This window comes from Felis catus, chromosome B4, assembly GCF_018350175.1.
Source record: "Felis catus isolate Fca126 chromosome B4, F.catus_Fca126_mat1.0, whole genome shotgun sequence".
In the NCBI taxonomy this organism is placed as follows: domain Eukaryota; kingdom Metazoa; phylum Chordata; class Mammalia; order Carnivora; family Felidae; genus Felis; species Felis catus.
The window spans coordinates 76,421,420-76,445,442 of NC_058374.1; the positions used below are offsets into that span (position 1 = coordinate 76,421,420).

The 24,023-nt window shown below is 46.2% G+C and overlaps 1 protein-coding gene across 7 annotated transcripts; it reads right to left on the reverse strand.

The window, feature by feature from the left end:
* Positions 1-192: 192 nt before the first annotated feature.
* On the reverse strand, positions 193-23,932 carry FAM186B (family with sequence similarity 186 member B). Of its 7 annotated transcripts, none has more exons than XM_006933676.4 (8): positions 21,698-21,957; positions 20,645-20,870; positions 16,203-16,385; positions 12,119-13,793; positions 11,411-11,603; positions 9,586-9,764; positions 8,698-8,883; positions 193-353 (listed from the first exon to the last, which is right to left on the reverse strand). In XM_006933676.4, exons 1-8 carry the CDS (start codon positions 21,791-21,793, stop codon positions 332-334), a joined length of 2,760 nt encoding a protein of 919 aa, XP_006933738.2. In that variant the 5' UTR covers positions 21,794-21,957; the 3' UTR covers positions 193-331. The 7 variants fall into 7 exon arrangements, with proteins under 7 accessions (XP_006933738.2, XP_044917697.1, XP_006933739.2 ...); XM_045061762.1 differs by having other exon boundaries at positions 8,693-8,883; XM_006933677.3 differs by lacking the exons at positions 193-353; positions 21,698-21,957 and adding exons at positions 5,648-5,983; positions 23,871-23,932.
* Between the last annotated feature and the right edge of the window lie 91 nt (positions 23,933-24,023).

A 24,023-nucleotide genomic window follows, 5' to 3' on the forward strand; every position in this document is an offset into this window, starting at 1 on the left:
GTTTTTTTTTTTAAGTTTATTTTTGAGAGAGACAGAGTGCAAACAGGGTGGGGCAGAGAGAGAGAGGGGAACAAGGGATCCCAAGCCGGCTCCATGCTGACAGCAAAAAGCCCAATGCAGGGCTCAAACTCACGAACCTCAAGATCATGACCTGAGCTGAAGTCAGACGCTTAACCAACAGAGCCACCCAGGTGCCCTTCCAGTTTGTTTTAATTGAAGTACAGTTGACACATAATATTACGTTAGTTTCAGGTGTCCCAGGGCAATGCTCTTGAGGTGTCGCTCAGATTATGTCCTTCATCTTCTCAAAATTCTGCAATGGTTTCCATTTTCATTCAAAGTAAACATGGCTCCTATTCAACCAGAGTAAAAGGGAAGTCCTTACTGTGGCCTGCAAGACACTGATCTGTCCCCCGGTCACCTCTCCCTCATCATTCCTTCTTCTTCTCCCACTCACTCACCTGGTGCCAGACACACTGGTGACTTGCTGCTTCTGGAGTTTTCCAGGCATGCTCCTACCTCAACTGTTCCCTTGCCCAGTATGCTCTTACCCCATGGCTCACTTCTCACCTCCTCAAGACTACTCAAATGTCACCTCAGGGAGGCTTGATATGACATATTTTTTTTAAGTTTATTTTTTGAGAGAGACAGAGATAGCATGAGTAGGGGAGGGGTAGAGAGAGAGAGGGAGAGAGAGATGGAGACAGAGAATCCCAAGCAGGCTCCGCACTGTCAGTGCGGAGCCCAACACAGGGCTCGAACTCATGAAACTCTGAGATCATGACCTGAGCCGAAATCAAGAGTTGGACACTCAACTGACTGAGCCACCCAGGCGCCCCGACGTGACCTATTTTAAATTGTAACCCCTGTATTCTGGTACCTTACCCTCTTCTGAAATTTGTGTCTCTCCATGGCATCTTTTACCATCTAACATTTGGTGTATTTTAGGTCTAATTTCTTATCTGGTTTCCTCCAAAAGAATGTAAGCTCCATGAAAGCACTTTAAAAAATCTATTTTCTTCAGTACTGTATCCCTAATGCCTAGAATCATGCTCAGTATTAGGTGCCCAATAGATATTTGTTGAATGAATGAATGAATGAATGAGGACATAATGCATGTTTGAGGAAGTCTCAAGTAGGGCCTCCTGGCAGAGTTCCTAAAAACCAGTTGCCTGAAGAATCATTTGCAAAGACAGCACTCTGAACTGCAGAGCTGAGGCCCCTACTGGGGTGGTCAAGGGAGGGTGAAGTGGCCCTGACTGAGGGAGAGAGGACCCTGGCAACCAGGAATTGTCTGCAGGATCCAGATGTCCAAGGAGGAGTCAGGAATCTCTTGTCTCTTTCCCCTACCTTTGCCATACTTGCTTTCCACACTCAGCCGAGTACTGTCTCAGGGAAAGCCCACCAGTTTCAGCTGTGTCCATCTTTCAGCAGTGCCCAGATTTTAAATTCAACCCCTCTGATTCTCCAGGCCAGCTGAGGCCCTGAAACAAGCTCTTTGCTGCCTCCTTGTGGCTCCTGCAGCAAAGGAACTCTTCTGGAAAGTGAGGCCACACAGAAGCCAACACAGGGACTCTCTGAACATGGGTCGTGGGGGAGGAAACCTGAATCTTCTTGACCACATGGCAACTCTGAATTATGGCAACTGGCTGCCTCTCACAGACTTTGCCACCAATGGCAGTGACCATCCACTCAGCAAAGTCCTGACAGGTGTCCCAACTGGACTCAGGCTTTGGTTGTTCCAGGCTGGTCACGCCTGGGGAAAGGCTTTGGAGCAACATTCGGATCCCAGGGCCTACCTCGATGGGCGTCGAGGCCAGTCTACTAGTATGTCTAGCCTCTACCTACTCTACCTCCTTCCAACTCACAGCCAATAAATATTATTTGAGGGGTGATGTGGCCACAAGCCAGTTCAGGGTGGGGTGTGTGTAGAGAAAAGGGCTGGGTGTGGCATGGGGTGGTGGTGGTGGGGCTGCAGGTGGTGAACTGGAGAGCCAGTGCCCTGCAGGCTGCTGCTTAGCTGAGCCACTGCTCGGCTGCACCCCATTGTTGTTTTTGCAGGTAACAGAAATCTGCCCAAGCTCATATCAGCCCCCCAGATGGGAGAATATTCTGGAATGTTACTGGGCTTATCTTGTGGACCTATATGGCAGGGATAGAGCTGGGCCTCAGGAACCATCTGGTTGAGTTTATTTTTTCTTTCTTATCTTTGTTAATTAATTTATTTTGAGAGAGAAAGAGAGTGTGGGAGGGGCAGAGAGAAAGAGAGAGAATCCCAAGCAGGCTCTGCACTGTCAGCGTAAAGCCCAACTCAGGGCTTGAACCCATGAACTGCGAGACCATGACCTGAGCTAAAACCAAGAGTCAGACACCTGACTGAGCTACCCAGGCACCCTGCTGAGTTTCTAAGAAGACTGCTTCTTGCTTCTTTATGTAATTTTTTCTTCTTTCTGGCTACTTTCAGGATGTTCTTTTATCTTTGGTTTCAACAGTTGGGACTATGGTATGCTTAGGTGTGTTTTTCTTCCCATTTATCTTGTTTGGGGTCCTCTGAGCTTCTTGGATCTGTGGTTTTTGTCTTTCGTGAATTTGGGAGATTCTGAGTGATTATCTCTTCAAATATTTCTTCTGCCCCATTCTGTCTCCCCTCTTCTTCTGAGACTTCCATTACATACGTGTTAGATCATTTGTCATTGTGCCATATGTCTTGGTGCTTAGTTTTGGGTTTGCTTAATTGTTTGTTTGCTTTTACTTTTGTGATACAGTTTGGTTCATTTTTACTGAGCTAGCTCCAAGTTCACAGGTTTGTTTTTTTTTTCCTCTGCTTTTGTCCAGTTTATTGATAAACCTGTTGAAGGAATTCCTCATCTCTGATATTAAGATTTTCACTTCTAGCATTTCCATTTTTCCATTCATTTTTACAATTTCCTACTCTTTACTCAAATTCCCAAACTGTTACACATATTGTCTACCTTGTCCACTAGACTAGTTTCTTTACGGTAAATATGGCTATTTCAAAGTCCTCATTGATAGTTACATGTTAGCCATGCTCTATTGTATTTATTTATTTTTTTTTTTGAAGATGACTCCTCCAATCATGGAGTCAGTCATGCTCATCCTTTTTCTGGCTTTCCAAGTTGGCCTCCCCTGTACATGGAAGACAAGACCCTGCATGGCTTTTCCCTCCCTAGCCCTTTGGCTGGGTTGTCTTCCAAAGGTTTTTGTCCTTTCCACTTTACCCACACCTCCTTGAAGGTCACACTTAAGGCTTAAAGTAAACCCTTTCCTCATTTCCCCTTCTCCACATTAGTGTTGGTTCATCATCTTTGAGGTCCCCAAGGCCATGGCCATGCAAGCAGAGCTATGGCCAACCCCTAAATCTGACTCGAAGAAATATGCCAAGAAGTATTCCTTCCCATGCCTTGGGTTCCTGGGGATTTTTTTGGGGTGGAGGCAATATCTTATTTGACTAAGTACATCAACTTTGCTCTGAAAAAAAAAATGAGACTCATGTAATATCAAAAACCTCATCCCTGGAAAGCCACCATATATAGTGCTTTAAATAATTTGAAAGGATTTATATAACTCTGCCTTGAAACTAACTGGCCATGAGTTTTTTTTAACGTGTCTTTGACTATGACTTCTCAACAATCATCATGCATAGGGCGTGCCTGGGTGGCTCAGTCAGTTAAGTGTCCAACTCTTGATTTCAGCTCAGGTCATGATTTCATGGTTTGTGATATCATATATCATAATAAAGAGACATAGATAGGAATATATCTCCTTGGTGTCCAAATCTCTTGGCTTCACAGATTGGGATAATCCAGGCCCTCTTTGTCCTCAAGGGGATGACACCATTGACAAAGCAGAAGAATCAGTCAAACACTTTGCTTGCTTGCCAGAGAGCTTGCTAGAGGATGTCCGGAAAGTCAAAGTCCTTCATCACTAGAGCAGGTATAGCCACTAGGCCCCTTAAGCACAATGCCAAGAGCCTATGAAAATGTACAAAACCTTTAAGATATCATTGCCATCAAAATACAAAAATGTAAAAAAATTAATATGTAGTTGTTTACAAAACATAACATTGTCAGTTTCATTACACTGTCAAACTTAATATTAAAATATTTTCATTACATTTACAAAATTTGTTAGATTTCATCTCTATGCATGATGATGTTTTATAAATGTTCATTTATTTACTTGGAGAGAGAGAGAATCCCAAGCAGGCCCTGCTCTGTCAGCATTCAGCCCAACACAGGGCTCGATTTCACAAACCATGACCTGAGCTGAAATCAAGAGTCGGACACTTAACTGACTGAGCCACCCAGGCACCTCATATGCATGATGATCGTTGAGAAGTCATAGTCAAAGACGTGTTTTAAAAAAAAAAAACTCAAAAGATTAAAAAAAAAATTAAGAAAAAGGGGCGCCTGGGTGGCTCAGTTGGTTGTGTCCAACTTCGGCTCGGGTCATGATCTCATGGTTCATGGGTTCGAGCCCCTCGTCGGGCTCTGTGCTGACAGCTTGGAGCCTGAAGCCTGCTTCAGATTCTGCGTCTCCCTCTGTCTCTGTTCCTCCCCTGCTCTCATTCTGTCTCTCTCTCTCTCTCTCAAAAATAATAAAATAAAAGATTAAAAAAAACCCTCATGGCCAGTTATTTCCAAGGTAGAGTTACATAAATCCTTTCAAATTATTTAAAATGTTGTATTTAGTGTTAGGGCATTTTATTATGTAGGATACAATTTGGGTGAGGCCTCCAAAGAAAGAATAAGCTCGAGACCTGAAAGGCCAGGAGCGGCTCTTGGCTGTCACAGTTGTCCTGTGTTAAGACCTGCAGCAGGAATGCCTCTCCCCTTCCTCCCCAACCAGGCATCCTTGCCCTATGTTAAGCCATGGCTCAGCAGTCATTTCTACTCTCACATCATCTAAAGGCCAGCTTTTCACATCCCACATCTTCCTCTTCTTTTCCGAGTCTTCACCTTGGAGGGAAGCACGCATGGGCACCAATCCTGATAAACAGAATCACTGGGTTGCGGGTTCTCTGAGGACAGGGTCACTTCCTAGACAATGTCCCCAGGCCAGGTGTGTCTGGGCCAGTGGAGGAAAGTGGGAGGCTGAAGGCCAAGTGGTAGAGGAGGCAGATGGCTGTGTGCTAGAGGGGAGTAGGGTGGACAGCGGTGCTCATGAGCTGAATCAATTCACGAAAGCAGTGTTGTAACTGCTTGAATTGAAGAGTTGCCAGAGATGGCCTCCTTAGACCACACCATCTAGAGGTGGAACCTCTGTGTCTTCATTTCTTCCACCCTTGTCCTCATTCCTCAGAGACATATCTGCCTTTGCCTCCTACCCAGTGACACCTGGCTCTGACTGGTACTTGATACTTCCTTTTGGTCTTATCTTCTGAGCCTTCCTGCTAATCATCAGCACATCAGTTACTTATTTGTCCATGTCTCTGATGAATTGAAAAATTACTGGTGCCTACTGCGTGCCGGGCACTAATCGTGGCCGCCCTGGCTTACTGGCTCCCAAAGGGCAGAGGTGACACTTGGGGAATCCTCCCTGATTGGCGTCCAGGTCAGGGGCCAGATGGTCATAGATCCGGTTCCAAAACTGAGTTCAGTGTGGGTTTCAGCAACAACACAAAAAGTTTTAAAAAGAAACACACCTCTATTTTATTAAAAATGTACAGTTTGGGGACTGAAGGAGGGAAGTGGTGTTTCTCAAAGTTCTAGGACTATTTAGCAATGCCCAGGATGTTTGTTTAAAATGCAGCTGGGAACCTGCATTTGAAACAAGTTCCCATGTGATTTTCAGTCACCCTGAAGTTTGAGAATCACTGACTAATGGATGGAGTGGGGACTGAGACTGTCTTGATCCTTCTGGCTTTATGGTTCCAGGGAAAGACTCATTTGACTTTTTACAAACAAGCTCAGCTGACTCATCTGGGGCTTCCCGGGATTCATTTCTTTTGGTCGCCAAGACACTGAAAGAGTTAATTCAATTATGGGTTGGAGAGCAGCTGAGACAAGACCCCAGGATGTGTGTGCCCACCTGGCCCACCCAAGAGCTTCCCTAGTCAGCTCTGGGAGACAGTCCAGAGCTGCGTCCGGACTTGACCTGGATGCGGAACTGCTTAACATAACCTCCCTGCCACATCCCAGGGGCTCTGCTTCTCTTCTTGTGACCTGCCTCTTGTCTCATATCACAGAAAATTTCCTCTTCCCTCCCTTCATTCTTCCCTGCTCCTTCCTATCCATGTTCCTTCCTCTCCACTCCCGTCTAATCTCCTTCCCAGAAACCAAGTTTTAATAAACCCTCTCCTCTGTCTGCAGTATATTGGAGATCTGTGCGAGTCTGTGCTCACTGCATCTTGGCCATGCATGTGAACCACCGTGTATGTTAGCTGTGCAGGAATAGGCCGTGAGCAACAGAGGGCAGGGCAGTTAGAGTCAGGATTAAGATCCTTCTCCAACTGCAGACAGTGTTTGGTATATGCAGGCACACAGCTGTCTTACCTGTCAGAGCCCAGAGGAGATGCTTGCAAGACAAAGCAGAGAAAGCTCTTGCAGAAGGGGGTCTGCTGGCTTTTGAGGGACATGGCCTTTCTAGTGTCCCAAACCAAAGAGAGAAGATGAATAGCCCTTCCCCATATTCTGAGAGGCCACCCAGTGGCCTCTGGATGAGACAGGCTGTCCATTCCAGGCAGGCAGCATGTAGTTGGTCCTAGTTAGGAAACCAGATGGTGGTGGGACCTGGGCCAGGGGAGCTGGTGAGGCTGGCAGGATCACAAAGAAGTGAGTGACCTGAGACCACACAGCAGGTGGATGTGAGCATCTGTGATGAGGCAGGGGCAGGCGGTCAAAGAGAAGGTACACTCTGGGAATGGAAACAGAGTGTGTCTCCAGAGGCCACATGCACGGAGCACTCACAAAGAGAGCAGGATGGCCACCATCCCTGAGGCAGCAGGAGCCTGGACAGCGGCAGAGAACTTTCATCAGAGAGTGGCAGATTCCCATGTTATGATAACGGGGTCCCAAGACAACATGGCGAGCTCCCACACTGAACCACCCAGGACCAGCCTGACACGCAGGTAGGCAGTGCCAACCTGGGATGCGGATCAAGAAGACAGATGAAGCAGGGCTTTGTCTCTACACCTGATAGTATGATAAACTGAATGAACTTGTATGGAGTTAAAAAAAAAAAAAGCGGGGGGCGGGGTGGGGGGGAAGAAAATTGTATTCACCTAAATTCCCCTGGAAAGGGGAAGCTGTCTTTGTTGGGAACAATATTTTGATAAGTGCTTAAGCCTGAAGCTGAGATCCCAGTGGAGGCCTGGGTGTGGGTGGAACAGCTCTGCATGAGACAGGAAGGAGTTTTTGAGTTTTGCATGTTACGCCAGAGAGAGAGGGGAAGAAAGACGCTGTTGTTTGGTGCTTTTCATTCTGAATCCCTTTCCCCAACATCCTCTTAAATTTTCAAAAAGATACTAATATCATGAAAGGCTTGGGGTTGAGTGGAGTGCGTATTCTCGATATTTATGTACCCATATTATGTGTGGGGAAGAACAAAAGGGTTGGGGCCTCAGGTTCAAACAGATGCCAAGCAAAGCCCAGGCACTAGCTGGGATGCAGAGAGAGGAGGAGCTCGGGGACGAGAGATCTACTATAGGGGAACTTGGGCAAGTTTAGCCAAATCTTAGTGGGGCGGGGCCCCAGTTGACCTCTGGTTACTGAGTTCTGCCACAGTGTTGTTTTGGTTGCTCTCAATCAATTTTGTTTGCTTTATCCAGCTCAACACCACACACACATACACACACACAGATGCACACACACCTCTTAGCAATTCTCCAGGAACTGAAAACCAGGTATCTATGTACCAGCTGGGACTCTCAGACCCACTTCAGAGCAGAAGCAGAGCCAAGGACCAGCCTTCTTTGATGCTACCATGCCACCCTGTCTCACCTAAGTCCCTGTCTGGAGGACGGGGCAGCACCAGCATCTTACAGCCTTAATTCTGGTTAGATCTAGACTGGCAGCCATCAGTACCCTCTCCCTGTCAGAGATCTTTAATTGGGGCAGGGCCAGGGCCATAAGAGGCAGCAGGGATTGCTACAAAAATCTAAAAACGCTCCTTGAAAGAGCCTTAAGTCTTCAACAGAACCTTCCTAACTGGAATAGCCTCTTGTTGGCCTACTGAGTCCTGCCTCTTCCTCTCAGCTGCTGTTCCTGTGAACTATTCTCCAAGGCAGTAAAGAAATGAAAATGCCAAAGACAGGCCCAGGCCTGAGTCTCAGGTTCATCACGTGATTCTTGGTCTCCTTCATCTCTCCATTCCTCTACCTGGCTCTCCTTGAGAACAACCTTCAGGCCTAGGACAAGATTCACATCCTGAGCAACTCACATGCAGCTCAAAAAACAACAAACTCACATGCAGCTCAAAAAACTTGTGTAGCGATCTTCTGAGACACTACATAAAGTCCTCTGAGAAAACTAGAATGGTGGCATGGGGACCCAAGCTGATGGCCAATGAAGCAGGTAAGCATCTCTCTGTCTAATGTGGTACAATAAATGAGGTTGTTATGAATGTCTGGAAAGAGATCTCTTGGGTGGTTGGTCAAAGTCAGTGTGTACTCTGGCCCCTGACCTTGGTGGGAAGGTTTCTCCAAATCCAGATTAACTATCCAACCTTGTACCTTACCGGGCCTTGAGGGACCTCAAGCTTTTCTGGTAGGCGGAATGCACATCCAAGGTCAATAGCCGGGGAATGTCTGGGCACCCCCCTAGCTGGTCCCAGGGCAGGCTGGGGGGAGTCTTCTTTTCTATTGGGTGACTGGAGGAGGCCACATCAGTCTTCCAGATGGCTTCTATCTGGTTATCCTGTTGTCTGGGGTGTGGAGGTTGAAAGTGTAGAAAGAGATAAAGGGTTAGACACACAGAGGGAGACTGAGAAACAACAAGCTCTCCAAAGCCATAAGGCCCAAAATGTCAGGACTTGTTTTCTTTCCCTCTCAAATAGTTGTTATCACCATCCTGTCACCTCTCTTCCCCTTAACTCTAAGCCTCACCTCCCTGGGGCTCCTTTGGCTGAGGAGCTGCTGAAGGGGTGCTGGGATAGCCTCTGTTCTTCTAGGCACATGCCTTGGGGCTGCTGTGCACTGGGCCATACTAGGTGAGGATGTGGGTCTTCTTGACTGCCCAGAGGCTCATGGTATCTCTTTCTGAGCATGGGTGGTGGGGTCACACGGTGGGAAGGATCAGGCTTATTTATATGGACAGGCTAATGGCAGGTGCTGGACCAACAATGTTCAGGGCAGAAATGGTTGTAGGCTCTCAGATGTGGGTCCTCAGAGTCTTTCAGTTGTAATGTGAAACCTATCTGGATCGGGCTGGCTCCTGAGCCCACCCATCTGGGCCAATGGCTAGAACTGAGCAAGGCAGCTGAGAAGGCAGGCATCTTACAACTCATGAGATGAACTCTGCCTGCCTGTGCCTTCACCAAGCTCCCAGTCTCCCCAGTCTGGCCACCCCAGCTTGCTCCATCTCCCCACCCATCCAGCTGGCTGCCTACCCGCTTCCCTGCACCTACCGAGCCATGCACAGGGGCTCACATTCCCAGTGCTTGCATGGAAAGTGCCCAGGAGGCTGCCTGCAGGAGGGGCCACATGAGTGCGTGTGCCGGAGAGAGGATGTGGGTGGCTTGTTTTTCCTCGGCTTTGTGGAGGTGACCACGGGGATGTGCAGACGAACGTTCCACTCCAGCTGGAGCTAGGGACACCAGCAGAGAGGCATCAAGGAGACAGGAATTTATCCCCTCTCTAGAGCAGAAGGAGGCATAGCCTGACTCAGGGCTAAGAAGAGAAGGTAAGGCCCAGGGAATGTCTCCAATCAGAGAGCCCTAGAACCCCCAAGTATCAAATTCCCTAAAAATTCCTTGAATTATTATTTGCTAGGTTAGTTCCTGTTTTCTCCTTTGTTGTGGAGAATCTGGACAATGAGCAAAACAGCAAGAAAGAAACTAAAGGAAGCCAGAGCAGCTGGAACTCGAGAGAGCACTCAGGATTCACAACATGAGGCCAAGTTGTGCCTAGAATGCTCTGGGTATTTTTGTATCCAGCCTCTGCCCTGGCACTGGGTAAGGAGCTGGGGAAACCCTTCTAGCCACCCAAAGAATTGTCATATAGTCCGTTGTTAACAAGTCAAGACACCTACAACTTAACAAGTGAAGATACCTACAGGAGATGATTGGGACTAGTACAAAGTGATAGGAAACTGAGTTGGGAGATGGCCCCATGACCAAGGCTTCTCCAACTGCCTGACACAGGCACTTACACTAAGTCCCTCAGCACACGGCTTCCCCCAGACTTGGGGGGGATTCCCCATGGGTTCTGAGCCAATGCTATGATTTTCTAATTCCCTGGGAGGTCAGCTAGTCCTCTGTGGACCATGTCAGCACTTGCTACTTCTCTGACCCTGCTAGCAGGGGAAACTGAATCTAGCCCTCAGAGAGTAAAAACAGTGCAGACCCACAGATCAGGCCTCAGAGTGACTTTGTACTGTCAACAGCAACACCAAAACCCAGAAGGCAATGAGAAGTGCTGTCAAAAATGAGAGGGAAAATGCATTCTAACCTAGACTTCCATATCCAGTCCAACTGTCAATTAAGAAGGTACTAGGGGCACCTAGGTGGCTCAGTTGGTTAAGCATCTGACTTCAGCTCAGGTCATGATCTCGTGGTTCATGGGTTCGAGGCTCTGTGCTGACAGCCCAGAGCCTGGAGCCTGCTTCAGATTCTGTGTCTCCCTTTCTCTCTGACCCCTCTCCCACTCATGTGCACGTGTTCTCTCTCCCTCTCTCGCTCTCAAAAATAAAAAAATAAACATAAAAGAAAAAAAGAGTGAAGGTACTACGTAAAGACGTTTTCAGACAACCAGGGTTTCACTGATGTTACCTGGCAGGAACCTTGGTCAGGAAGTGATCAGAGGAGACCTGGCATCTAGAAAGCAAAGGAACCATCCACAGAGAGAGGCAAAGTGAGATCCCAGCATGTGGGTAAAAAGGACAGCTGAGACTAAGTCAGTAGAGGAACCAGAACACACAGGAACAGGGCAGAGGGTCCCGTGGGGGAGGGAGAACTTGAGCATAAAGTTGGGACTACAGGATCCAGCTGCCTTCTCTCTCCAGAAGAGTCTTTCTTCTACAGTTCTGTTTGAGGGCCCCTCTCTCTCCCACTCTCCCCATATAAAAAATCAGAAAGCTGCCCTTCCTTATGCTTGAGCCTCCAGCCTTTGCCTCTTCCTGGCTCAGAGTCTCTAACCTGCCCTCTTATTTCCTGTCCGCTACCCTGCCCCCAGTTACACCCCACCAGCTCACATCCCTTCCAGCTGTGCTGACCCCCAATGAGGGAGGCCCACCTTGGGGAACATGGTCACCATGCTGCTCAGGCACTCTCGGCGCTTCTCATCCAGGTCCTTCTGCTTGTCTGTCCAGGCCTGCAGCCAGAGATTCTGCAGGCGGTCAATGTTTTCCAGGTAGATGTAGAGGTTCTGGGTCTTGTAGGTAGTCTCAGTTTCTTGCATAACTTGTATGTGGTTGGTCACTTCTTGTCTGGGAAATGGGGTAAGGGAGTTAGTGGGTGAAAGGGCCTGCTCCCCAAGTCTCGTAACCAACGTTGACTCTGCGTTTGTAATTCCTGACAGCAAGGAGGGAAACAGAGGTTGCTGAGAGTCACAAAAGCAGGGAGCAGAGAGGTGGGAGGTGGTGGCAGGTGAGGAGCCTTGGGGCCAGGCTGGAAACAGAAAGAGAGAATAAGGCCAGCAGGGGAACATATCAGGTGCATTAGGGACAGTGCAATAGGAAGAGAGGAAGAAATAAGGAAGTGGCCTCAGAGGAAAAACCCACCAGGGGAAGAGCAATGTGTATGTGTAAATGCCCGACCTCCCACACCTCCAGGGTCACCCCAGGCCCAAGGTCAGACATCCTTTGCCAGCCCCCTCCCTCAGGGGACCTTGTCCAGGTCTGGGGTGACTCTCCATTCCCATTTGCTGCGTGCTCCTCCTCTCCCTTTGGGTTTTGTCTCTGCCCACATACTGCAGTTGGCGTGGGTGTCAGGGAGTACCTACCGGAGGCTCTGGAAGTGTCTGTAGCGGATGTACTTATGGCACAGACACTGCAGCCGAAGCACGTTCAGCTCCATGGTGGTGGTGGTGAGATCCAGCGCCTTGGTGCGTAGGTAGTGGGGCAGCCCCAGGTCAGCCTCCTCGCCCAGGAGCTGCAGATTCTTCCTCTGTGCCTCCACATCCATGTGGTATACCTTCCCCTTGAGAGTTACTGAGGAGATACGCAAAGGAGGCCGGGACACCTTTTGGATGGATGTCCCCGTGACAGGAAAGGAAGCCGATTTCTTGGGCTTCGTGGGAACCTGGCAGGTCCACGGTTTCTGGGTAGACTTGGCTGAACTCGTGTTCCTCTGGTTTCTGGGGGCAGGCTGCTGGGTATTAGGGGACCTGGGAAAGTGCTTCCTGCCTTGGTGAGCAGACTGGGCCCGGCTTGAGGGAGGTGCCAGCGATGCCTTCTCCAAGTCCCTCCACTGCCTGGTGGTCATGAAGAGCACCCTGTCTGTGCCCTCCCCTGGAGGCTCTGGCTCCCTCCATGGGCCCCCTTGCTCCTTTTCTTGCTGGCCCGACCTCTGCCACTGCTCCCTCGCCGCCTCCTCCACCTTCCACTGTTGCAGCTTCTCCCGGTGTTCCTGCTCCAGCAGGGCCCACTTCTTCTGACGCTGCAGCCACATCTCCTCCTCCTCCAGCCACTGCTGCCTCTGCCTCTCCCAGCGGAGCTCTTCTTCCCAGTGCTCCGCCTTGCTCTCCAAGGCCACCTTCCTGGAGCTCTCTGGGGACAGCTGCATCCTCAAGTGGGGCTTAATTTGGAGTCCTTCCTTCTCCTGGGATGCTTCCTGGACATCCTTTTGGTCTTTCACTTGGTGAAAGAAGTGGCCTGGGCTTTCTGCCACCAGTCTTTCCCATATCTTAGGAGACCTGTGATCCACCGAGGACAGCATCATGGGCTGAAGATGTTCGGTGTCCTTGGTGCTGTACACATCCGCAATCCTCGAATACATGGTCATGGTGGAGAGTGGCTGAGATGTTGAAGGCCTGGCACCGCCGTCCCAGGCTGTGGCCATGGGACCTGGGGAGAGTGGTGAAAACCACTGCTCCTTCTTGGGTTCCTGCTGAGTTTCCTTCATGACTGTTTCTTTCTCTGGGAGGGTCTCTTTCTCAGGGGGCCCCAGGGAGTCAACCAAGATCTTGGTCGGTTCTTCTGCTTGATCTCTAGCAGACTGAGCCTTCTCTAGCTGGAACTCTAAGGCATGCTTTATCAGGAGAAGGTCATGGTATTTCCCCCCTAGAATTTCCACTTGCTTTAGCAGGGCATCCCTCTTGCTCTGGAGAACTTGGAGGGAATTCTGGAAGTATAGCCTCTGGGTGCTAAGTTCTTTGGTCATCTCTATTTTCAGGTTCCTGTATTTGGTCTCCAGGCTTCTGTTCTCTTTGTGCTGGAGGGTCAAGGCCTTGTTGAGGTTCTCTACCATGGCAGACATGTACCTGATGGCTCTGACCTCCCCCTGGTTGAACATGGTGGAGTCCAGGAGCTCCTGCAGCATGGACTTCACCTCAGAGACCTTCGTGCAGGTAGCATGACTGTCCTGGAGCATCTGTTCTGGGCTCAGTGGCTGAGGGTAGGGTGCAGATTTTGGGGGTCTCTGTTCCCACCAGCCCTGCCAGAAGGTGTGTTTGGATACTAGGAGAGACAGAACAAAGGCAACAAACTCCCGTGAGCCCCAACAATTATACTGATTCTGCACACCCTGCCTGGCCAAATTCCCTTCCAACTCTCTTACGCCTTTGGCAAGAATAAGGAGCTGAGGCAACAGGTGAGGCCAGGGGAGATGTTGTCAGGAGAGATCTCTGCCAGGCTCAGAGCTTGCTCAGAGTTTACCTGTCAGGGTGAGCCAGCTCCATAGCACCTGCAGGGCCCATGGGCCTGAAACTATTCAATTCAGTTCAGTTCAATTCAGTGTACCTCTTTTTTTTAAATATTAAAAAAAAATTATTGTTTATTTATTTTTGAGAGAGAGAGAGAGAGAAACAGAGTGCAAGCAAGGGAGGGACAGAGAGAGAGGGAGACACAGAATCTGAAGCAAACTCCAGGCTCCGAGCTGTCAGCACAGAGCCCAACGTAGGGCTCGAACTCACGGACTGCGAGATCATGACCTGAGCCGAAGTCGGACACTTGACCGACTGAGCCACCCAGGTGCCCCTAATTCAGTGTACTTCTGATCTCATGTATTTCCCTGGAGTAAAGTCACCTTTCCAGTCATGCTACTTCCCAGACTCAATATCCATGTTTGGCTATCTATTGCCAACTATCCAAACTCTGGAAACCTACCTGGCACTTAGACTCCAGGTCACCTGAGAAGTTTTGTTTCCCTTTCCTGTTACCATTAGACTGTGTAGAGAATTTATCACATGGTTCTGCAACTGTTCATATGTTGGGTTTTTAAATGACTAATGCCATTTCCCATTTTGGGGGTCATGAACTCCTTTGGTAGTTCGATGAAAGCAGGGGACCTTCTCCCCAGAAAAATGCACATAAACACAGACCGTGCACTATGTTCAAACCCATTCATAGACCTCAGCTCCTCAGGGCTGGATCACGATTATAGTTGTAGCCCCTTGATCTACCATATGTAGAGCTGCTGGAGTGATTATCTTGGACCATCCATTCATCTGCCCATTCAGTGAACATCACTAACAGAAAAAACACTGGCTACCTTTGGGTGAGGAGCTAAAGGGAGATGGAAATTAAATGGCATTGAAGTCAAACTAGCATTTAGCTAATATTGTCAGAGAGGTCATATGGTTCAGAGCTTGAATTCTGGAATCAGATAACTTAGACTTGAATCCCATCCTTACCACTTGCTTTAGGCAAGTTTCCTAACTTCTTAGTGCCTCTGTTTCTAAAAAATGGGGATAACCAACCAAAGCATCTACTTGTAAGATTTCACTAGATTATGCATGTTTAGCGGCAAGCACAGTCCCAGGTATCTAGTAAGTGCTCAATAACTAATCCCTAAAAAGAAACTAATAAGACATAGTCTTTGCCATCTAGGAGTTTATAATCTAGCTATGAAATATATACAAATTACTATACTTCAAGATATAACATGGTAAGGATTGTAGGAGAGATTATCTCCTTATCCACCTTTCCCTGCTTCATCCCTCCCCCGACTATCAATCTTGCTTGATTGATAAGGAGTCTGGCCATGAGAGTCAATGGTGAAACACCAAAGTGACATATTGTTCATTAAGCTCTGAGCATGTTCTAAGCATGGTGCCAGATGACTTACACCCAGTGGAACCCTGCAAGTGGGCGGGTGCTCCTCATTTTGTATATGAGAAAAGTGAGGTTCAGAAAGATCAAGTAACTTGTCCAAAGTCACACAGTCAGAAATTGGCACATGGGATTCAACCTCAGGTCCATCTGACTGTGAAGCCCATATTCTTGAGTAAGATTAAAAAGCCAGAAAACCTAAGCGTGGGGTCTGGTTTTGCCACAGATTTTTGCTTTGTTTTGTTTTGTTTTGTTTTGTAGTCCTTTCTCTTCTCTGAGATTTAATGTTCTCATCTACAAAGCATAGGAGGAGTTAGATAATCTCAGGTTCCTTCTAGTGTTGACAGGAGTAAAATTTCAAGGTTGAACTATGTTGTCGACTGACCATTCCTGGAGCAGCCACAATTAAGAAGATCCTGGAAGGGCATCTGGCTGAGTCTCGCCAGACTTCTAGGCTCTACAGCTGGATTTGGAGTAAGGAAAAGATGTTCTTTGGGCTGTAGCTACAAATTCCAGCCTTTTTGGCCTACTAGCCTTGATTCTCAGGACCTGCATGAGGCTACAGCTCCAGAGAGTACCAACAGGGACCTGTCTCCCCATTACCCCTCCCTCTAGCCCCAAGGAATTGCTTAGAACTGCTCAGTGCTCAGCTTGGGTTAAACACCCCAACCCCTCGCTATTGCCTCTCCATCTCAGATAAGGCTTTTGTTATGGAGGAGAGTCAGAAAGACCCCACAGGTGCTGGCATGTGACCTCTTTTCCTGAGATGGTATCCACCCCATTCAACCCCCCCTCCCAGGTGTTCCTGGAACCTACTTTGTGTCCTTTGCTTTTGTCCTTCAATGAGAGTGGAACAAAGGGAAGTAAGAGATTCGATGCCTCCTTTGGTGGCAATGAGAGAGAGAGGTAATACCTTCTCCATCACCTCAATCCATTCATCCAGGGCTTCCTCTTCCTCCTTACACTTCCTGTTCCTGAGCTCATAGGTCAGACTGTCACCTAGAAAGGGAGTGGGAGATGCAGACTGAGTGCAATCTGTCCTCTAGGGAGCCCCAAGTAGTCCTATAGCACAGGGGTTCCAGCAGGAGGCTTTGAGGTTGGATTAGTTTCACCTCTTAATAACTGTATGATGTTGGGTAAATCACTTACTTCTCTGAGCCTCAGCATCCATGCCTGTAAAAGGGTTGCGTAGGGATTAAATGAGATAATGCATGTGAAATGATTAACGTGAAGCCTGCTGTGTCGAAAACGTACAATAGATGTTAAACAGTATTGTTGTTTAACTATAAGGCTAGGGATGTGTCTGCCTTGTTATTGCTCTATCCCCATTGCCTAGTTCGGTATCTGGACAATTAAATGAATTAACTGGAGTGAAAAGCCTACTTAGTTCTTGGGGGCAGCTGAAGGATCATAGAACTATGAGCTCCTTGGAGGCAGGGCAGGGTGAAGGGGGTAGGGCACATCCCTATACCATCTCACTCCAACACTGCGGCGTCCACCCAACCCCAGAGCAGCCTAAGGTCTCACGATGGCGCAACAGTGATGTTAACAGGGGCAGCACCTGGTCCAGGACTGGGTATAGTTGGTCCACACTCAAATGGCTATACCAGTTGTTTACAGCTGGCATTAGGGCTGTTTGGCCCATGCAGTAAGGGTCACTAAGTACTATGAATATCACCCATGGATTCTTCTATAAAACACCCGGCGTGGTCCATCAAAAAACTGTTAGAGCTAATAAACAAATTCAGTAAAGTTGCAGGATACAAAATCAACATACAAAAATCAGTTGCATTTCTATAAACTAACAATAAACTATCTGAAAAAGACAGAAAACAGTCCCATTTACAACAGCATCAAAAACAATAATATACTTAGCAATAAATTTAACCAGGGAAGGATCTCTACACTGGAAGCTATAAGACATTGATGGAAGAAACTGAAGACACATATAAATGGAAAGATATTCCACCTTCATGGATTGGAAGAATCAATATTGTTTAAAATGTCCATACTACCATTTAGAGCTATGTACAGATTCAATGAAATCTCTATCAAAATCCCAATGGCATTTTTCACAGAAAAAAAAAAAAGCAACAGAAAAAAAATCCTAAAATTCATATAGAACCACAAAAGGCCCCAAATAGCCAGAGCAATCTTGAGACAAAGAACAAAGCTGGAGGCATCATACTACCCAATTTCAAACTATATTACATGGCTATAATAATCAAAACAATATGATATCAGCATAAAAACAGATAGGTAGACAAATGGAGCAGAATCGAGAACCCAGAAATAAACCTATGCATATATGGACAATTAGTATTTGACAAGGGAGCCAAGAATACACAGTGGGTAAAGGATGGCTCTTCACAGTGATGTTGGTCAACCTGGACATACACATGCAAAAGAATGAAATAGGACCCCTATCTCACACCACTCACAAAAATTAACTCAAAATGGATTAAAGACTTAAATGTAAGACCTGAAACCATAACACTCCTAGGAGAAGACATAGGGAAAAAGCTTCTTGACATTGGTCTTGGCAATGATTTTTTGGGTATGACACTAAAAGCAAAGGTAACAGAAGCAAACATGAACCAGTGGGACTATATCAAACTAAATAGTTTCTGCACAGTAAAAGAAAGGATCAATAAAATGAAAAGGCAATCTACAGAATGGGAGAAAATATTTGCAAACTGTATACCTGATAAAGGGTTAATATCCAAAATAAGAAGTTCATACAACTCAATAGCAAATGAAACAAAACAAAACAAATAGTCCAATTTAAAAAATGGGCAGGGGCGCCTGGGTGGCTCAGTCGGTTAAGTGTCCGACTTCAGCTCAGGTCACGATTTCGCGGTCCGTGAGTTCAAGCCCTGCGTCGGGCTCTGGGCTGATGTCTCAGAGCCTGGAGCCTGCTTCCGATTCTGTGTCTCCCTCTCTCTCTGTCCCTCCCCCGTTCATGCTGTCTCTCTCTGTCTCAAAAATAAATAAATGTTAAAAAAATTTTTTTAAAAATGGGCAAAGGCCACACAAGATGTGATAAAGACAAAAGGAAGCTGGCCTGGTCTCAGAGATCTTTTCCTTCTTGATGCAAGTACGCAGCTTCCAGAAAGTGGTCCCATGACAAGTGACAGCAATTTAACTGTCTAATTGTAGCTACTTTGTAGCTAGTTGTAACTGTGCAAGAGTCATATCCACATCCCTTTGATCAAATTTACTGTGCTTATGACACATAGCTTATGACACATTTTGAACTGGTTTAAATGTACACGGCACAGAATCAGTTATCAGACAGCCTATCGACTTGGGGAGAAACCTATGCATAGGTGCAAATCTCAGCATCGCCCTGGAGTTTAGGAAAGCAGGCAAATGTGTGTCCCCCACTGTGCTGATAAATGTGTCCATGGTCGCTGCACTTTTCCAAACACCTGTCAGTGTGGGCCTGGCTGGGGCAGGACCAACTCCCCAGTGATGAGGAAAGGACAGCCCAGAAAAATTAAATGATTTGCCTAAGTTTACGCATCCACTAAATGGTGGAGACAGACACATCTCCTCCACAGCCAGTAATTTTAACCACAAGGGTGTGGTGTCTCCTGAAGTTGGAAAGGAAGTTCAGTCAATGTGACAACGGTCAGTGGCACTGAAGACAGAGCAGGAGGCAGGGGCCGACAGCACCAGACAAATACTAAAACAAATATCCTGAGATATTTTGAGGGCACACTAACATTAGAGATGATGAATTTAAAATGACACCAATTTGGAAGCACTTATTTTGTTATTTTTAATTTTCTCATTTGTAATATTAAGGAGGTTAAGCCAGATTATATTTACAATTCTTTTCAACACTGTGATTAAATATGTATGTGCAAAAAAAAAAAAAAAGACAAAGGATCTGTTTTTTAAAGAAGACATACAAATAGCCAACAGGTAATGGAGATCAACATCACTAATTGTCAGGGAAACACAAATTAAAACCACAATGAGATATTACCTTATTCCTGATAGGATGGCTATTATGAAAAAGACAAGAGATAAAAAGTGTTGATGAGAACATGGAGTAAAGGGGACCCCTGTGCACTTCTGGTGGGAATATAAATTGGTACAACCATTTTGGAAAACAGTATGAAGGTTCTTCTAAAAATTAAAAATACAATTGTGATATGATACAGCAATCCCACTTCTGGGTATATATCCAAAGGGAATGGAATCACTCTCTCCAAGAGATATCTACATGGCCATGTTCACTGAAGCATCATTCACAAAAGCCAAGATGTGGAAACACGCTAAGTGTCAGTCAGTGGAGGAATGGTTAAAGAAAATGTGGTATATACAATGAAATATTAGTAAATCATAATAAAGAAGGAAATCCTGCCATTTGTGACCAAGGGGTTATACCTTGAGGGTATTATGCCAAGTGGAATAAGTCAGATGCAGAAAAACAAACACTGTATGATCTCACTTATATGTGGAATCTAAAAAGCTGAACAGACACACATACACACACACACACACACACACACACACACACACACAAAGTTGAATTCACATAAACAGAGAGTACAGTGGTTGCCAAGGGCTGGGGGGGTGGGGGAAATGGAGAGCTATTGACCAAAGGGTACAAAGTTTCAGTTATAAAATTAAAATGTTCTGGGGATCTAATACACAATGTGGTGTCTATACTAACAATACTGTATTGTATACTTGGAATTTGCTAAGAGAGTAGATCTTAAATGTCTTCACCAGAAAAAAAAAGAGGGGGGGTAACTTGTAAGGTGACAGATGTGTTAATTAACCTTATTGTGATAATCATTTCATAACATATACATGCATCAAATCATCACATTGTACACTCTAAAGTTACACAATGTTATTTGTCAATTACATCTCAATAAGTATGGAAAATTTAAAAATATAGCTAGCATGGATTTGAATTTAGTTTCAACCCTGCTGATAGACGACATGTCAGAATGGACCTATGACAGGCTTCATCACACATGCAGCTAATGTCACAATCTACTAGGTTTTGGACTATTACATGTTTGCCCCTCTGGTGAGTGGAGATGATTGCCATGACAGAAGCAAGGGAATATCTCACTGGAGTGTGTCTTTTGCTCCCTTGGCAACCCACCAACTGCCCTGCTTTTTCCTCCCAGTGAGAGTTGACCTGGGGTGGGGAAAGGAGGAGCCAAGAGCCAGTGTGGGACCAAGTCAGTGGGGAAGCGGCCCGCCCTCAGGCAGCCAGTCTGCAAACTCACCCCAGTCACCCAGCCAGCGGAGAATTTCATACAAGTGCTTCTCTTTAGTATTAGCATCTTCAGAGAAGGAAGCAATTTTCTCCAGTAAGATGAATCTGTTCTTGCCCTTTTGCTCCATCTGGTCAGGTTTTGCCTTTTCTTTTAAATCATATCCTAATTCTTCCTGGAAGCTGTTGATGACACAGTTGACGTTGTCCAAGATGTCTGAGAGCTGGGAAGAAATATCCTATATGGGAGACAGCAGATTGTAGTGTTTAGGGGTGTGAACTCTAAAGCCAGATACCAGGTTCTGGTAGTGTGATCTCAGACAAGTCAGTTCACCTATTGGGGCTCTAGCGTTCTTACTTCTAAAGTGGGGATCATTATATATCAATGTCACAGAGTTTCTTCTAAAGATTAAATGAACTAATATTTGTAAAGCACTTAAGACAGTGCCTGGCACATAAAATAAGTGTTAGCTCTTATTAATGTCACTTTGATGATTAAGTCAGGAAGGGAAAGAATACTAAATATCCAGGGCAAACAATTCCTTCAGAATTTCAAAATTTTCTAGGGACTTCTGAACATCTCACAAGGATCCAGAGGCAACAGACTGGAAAAATGAGGCCCTAAGAAACCTTTAGGATCAAAGGTACTAGAGGCTCATGGGCAGGGTGATTTCAGCCTTTGGCTATTTCTCTATAAGCTTCTAGGGCTTAGCTTGAAGGATTCTGACAGGTTGCCCTGAACAGACCTCAATCAAGAACTCTGGGCTCTTCCTCTTGCCCTGCTAAGACCTACCACATAGTGGTAGGACCATCCTAGGGCTTCCTTATGGGCTGTTCCCTTCCTGTGCCCAGCCCTGCCTCAGAGGGCTGGTTTGATTCCAGCCGGCCCTGCAGAGGCCAAGTCAAAGAGTTGGAATTTTGAATTAATCTGTTTGCAAATCCAGCCTGTTGAAGATGCCAGGAACCCTGAGGGCCCAGAGCTGGAATCTAGTCCCAATCTGGGATCAGTTCTCAGTCTCCACATCAGATCCCAATAGAAGGGTGACCCCCTTATCTCAGGTGTTACCTCCTGAGCCCGTGTTAGCTGGGCAGCCTCAATCCTTGAGATGATGGCTTTGACCGACGCAGGGGTCACCAACTGTAGGGGCCTGTTTTTCTCCATTTTGGATCACCCTGTTAGTCGCAAAGATGTCCTGTGTCTCTGGTACACAGACCTGGACACGTGATACTGGCTGCTTTGGGGTTAAGGGCTCCAGGGCAGTTCCTGAGTACCCTGCCTAGCCACAGCTCCCTGTAACTGCCAGACATCAGGTTCCAACTGACCTTTTCTCCGGTGACATCATCAGTTAGATTAGAAGAATGGCTCCTTGTCATCTATCTGCTTGGCTATCTAGCTTTTTATCCATCGCTAATATACATTAAGTTGACCTGTTGCTTTAAATAATTAAATGTTCTTCTACCAAACTAAATATTAATGGCTAAAAATAAGAAAAAGCAATTAGAAAATGTTCTTTTCCCAAAGAGAAGTTTTTAAAAATTAAAGCCAGTCAATAACTAACAATAATACGTTTGCATTTGCACCAGGGGTCAAGGGTCAATCTGCACTTTCACTTACTGAAGGTGACCATTATTGCAAGATGGCTTTTAAAAACAAATGTTTAAAATGGACATTGCTATATGCCCAGGACCTAGAACCAAGCCTGGCACACAGTAGGCACTTAATAAACACTTGCTGAATGAACGCATATGTAAGAACAGGTACGTATAATGCAAATTATTCTTCCATGCTATTTAAAAGTATTCCCATTTAGGGGCACTTGGGTGGCTCAGTTGGTTGAGCGTCCGACTTTGGCTCAGGTCATGATCTCATGGTTCATGAGTTCAAGCCCTGTGTCAAACTCTCTGCTGACAGCTCAGAGCCTGGAGCCTGCTTCAGATTCTGTGTCTCCCTTTCTCTCTGTCCCTCCCTTGCTCACACTCTTTCTCTCTCTCTCTCTCTCTCTCAAAAAATAACCATTAAAAAAATTTTTTTTAATTATCCCCATTTAACAGATAAGGAATTAAATATTGTAAGTTTAGTTCTTAGCAGTGCCATGGCCATTTAATAACTTGTCACCTGACACCCATCTTTCATATACCATCATTCATTCATATATTTAAAGTTAATTCTTTTATTGCCTCTTTCACTCAACAAACACTTATTGGTAACGTTCTACATGCCAAGCCTGGTCCTAGATACTAGAAATACATAAATGAATGAGATCTAGTTCTTTGAGGCACTCATACCCTGGTTTACGGATACCTTTCTATCTATACATCTTGAACTGGATAGCCCTTTAATCCCTTATGATTTCAGAGCATGTTGTAATTTATAAACAACTTATTCATGTATGAGCCGGCTAAGGCTCAGAGGACTTAAGAGATTTACCTAAAGTTACAGAGCTGAGAAGTACAGAGTCAGGACTTTACTCTGATTTCCTGATTCCCAATCTGAGGTCCTTTCTTTTCTTTCCCCTTTCTCCTTCTTTCTTTTAAACCCAATCATACTGATAATTAGATTACATATAAATGACCCAAACAAGCCAATTAAAAGATAGAGATTAAAAGGTTCAATTAAGAAAACCCCAAGACTCAATTATGTGCTAACTATAGGAAACACACTTTAGGGGCACTGGGGTGGCTCAGTTGGTTAGGTGTTGGACCCTTGATTTAGGCTCAGGTCATGATCTCACCACTCATGAGTTCAGCCCTGCATCCAGCTCCTTGCTGGCAGTGCGGAGCCTGCTTGGGATTCTCTTGCTCTCCCTCTCTCTCTGCCCCTCCCCTGCTCGTGCACACGTCCTCTCTCTCTCTCAAAATAAATTTAAAAAAAGGAAGGAAACTGGGGCGCCTGGGTGGCTCAGTAGGTTGAGTGTTCGACTTCGGCTCAGGTCGTGATCTCACAGTTGGTGAGTTTGAGCCCCATGTCGGGCTCTGAGCTGTCGGCTCAGAGCCTGAAGCCTGCTTTGGATTCTGTGTCTCCCTCTCTCTCTCTCTCTGCCCCTCCCCTGCTCACATTCTGTCTCTCTCTCAAAAATAAATAAATGTTTAAAAAAAAAAACACGCTTTAAATAAAAAAACACACATAGGTTAAAAGTAAAAGGATGGAAAGAGGTAAACCATGCTAATACTAATCAAAAAGAAAGTTGGAGTGGCTATATTAATATCAGAGTTTAGAATAAGAAATATTAGTGGGGCACCTGCGTGGCTCAGACGGTTAAGCATCCGACTTTGGCTCAGGTCATGATCTTGTGGTTCGTGAGTTCCAGCCCCACACTGGGCTCTCTGCTGTCAGCACAAAGCCTGCTTTAGATCCTCTGTCTCCCTCTCTCTCTACCTCTCCTTCACTCTGT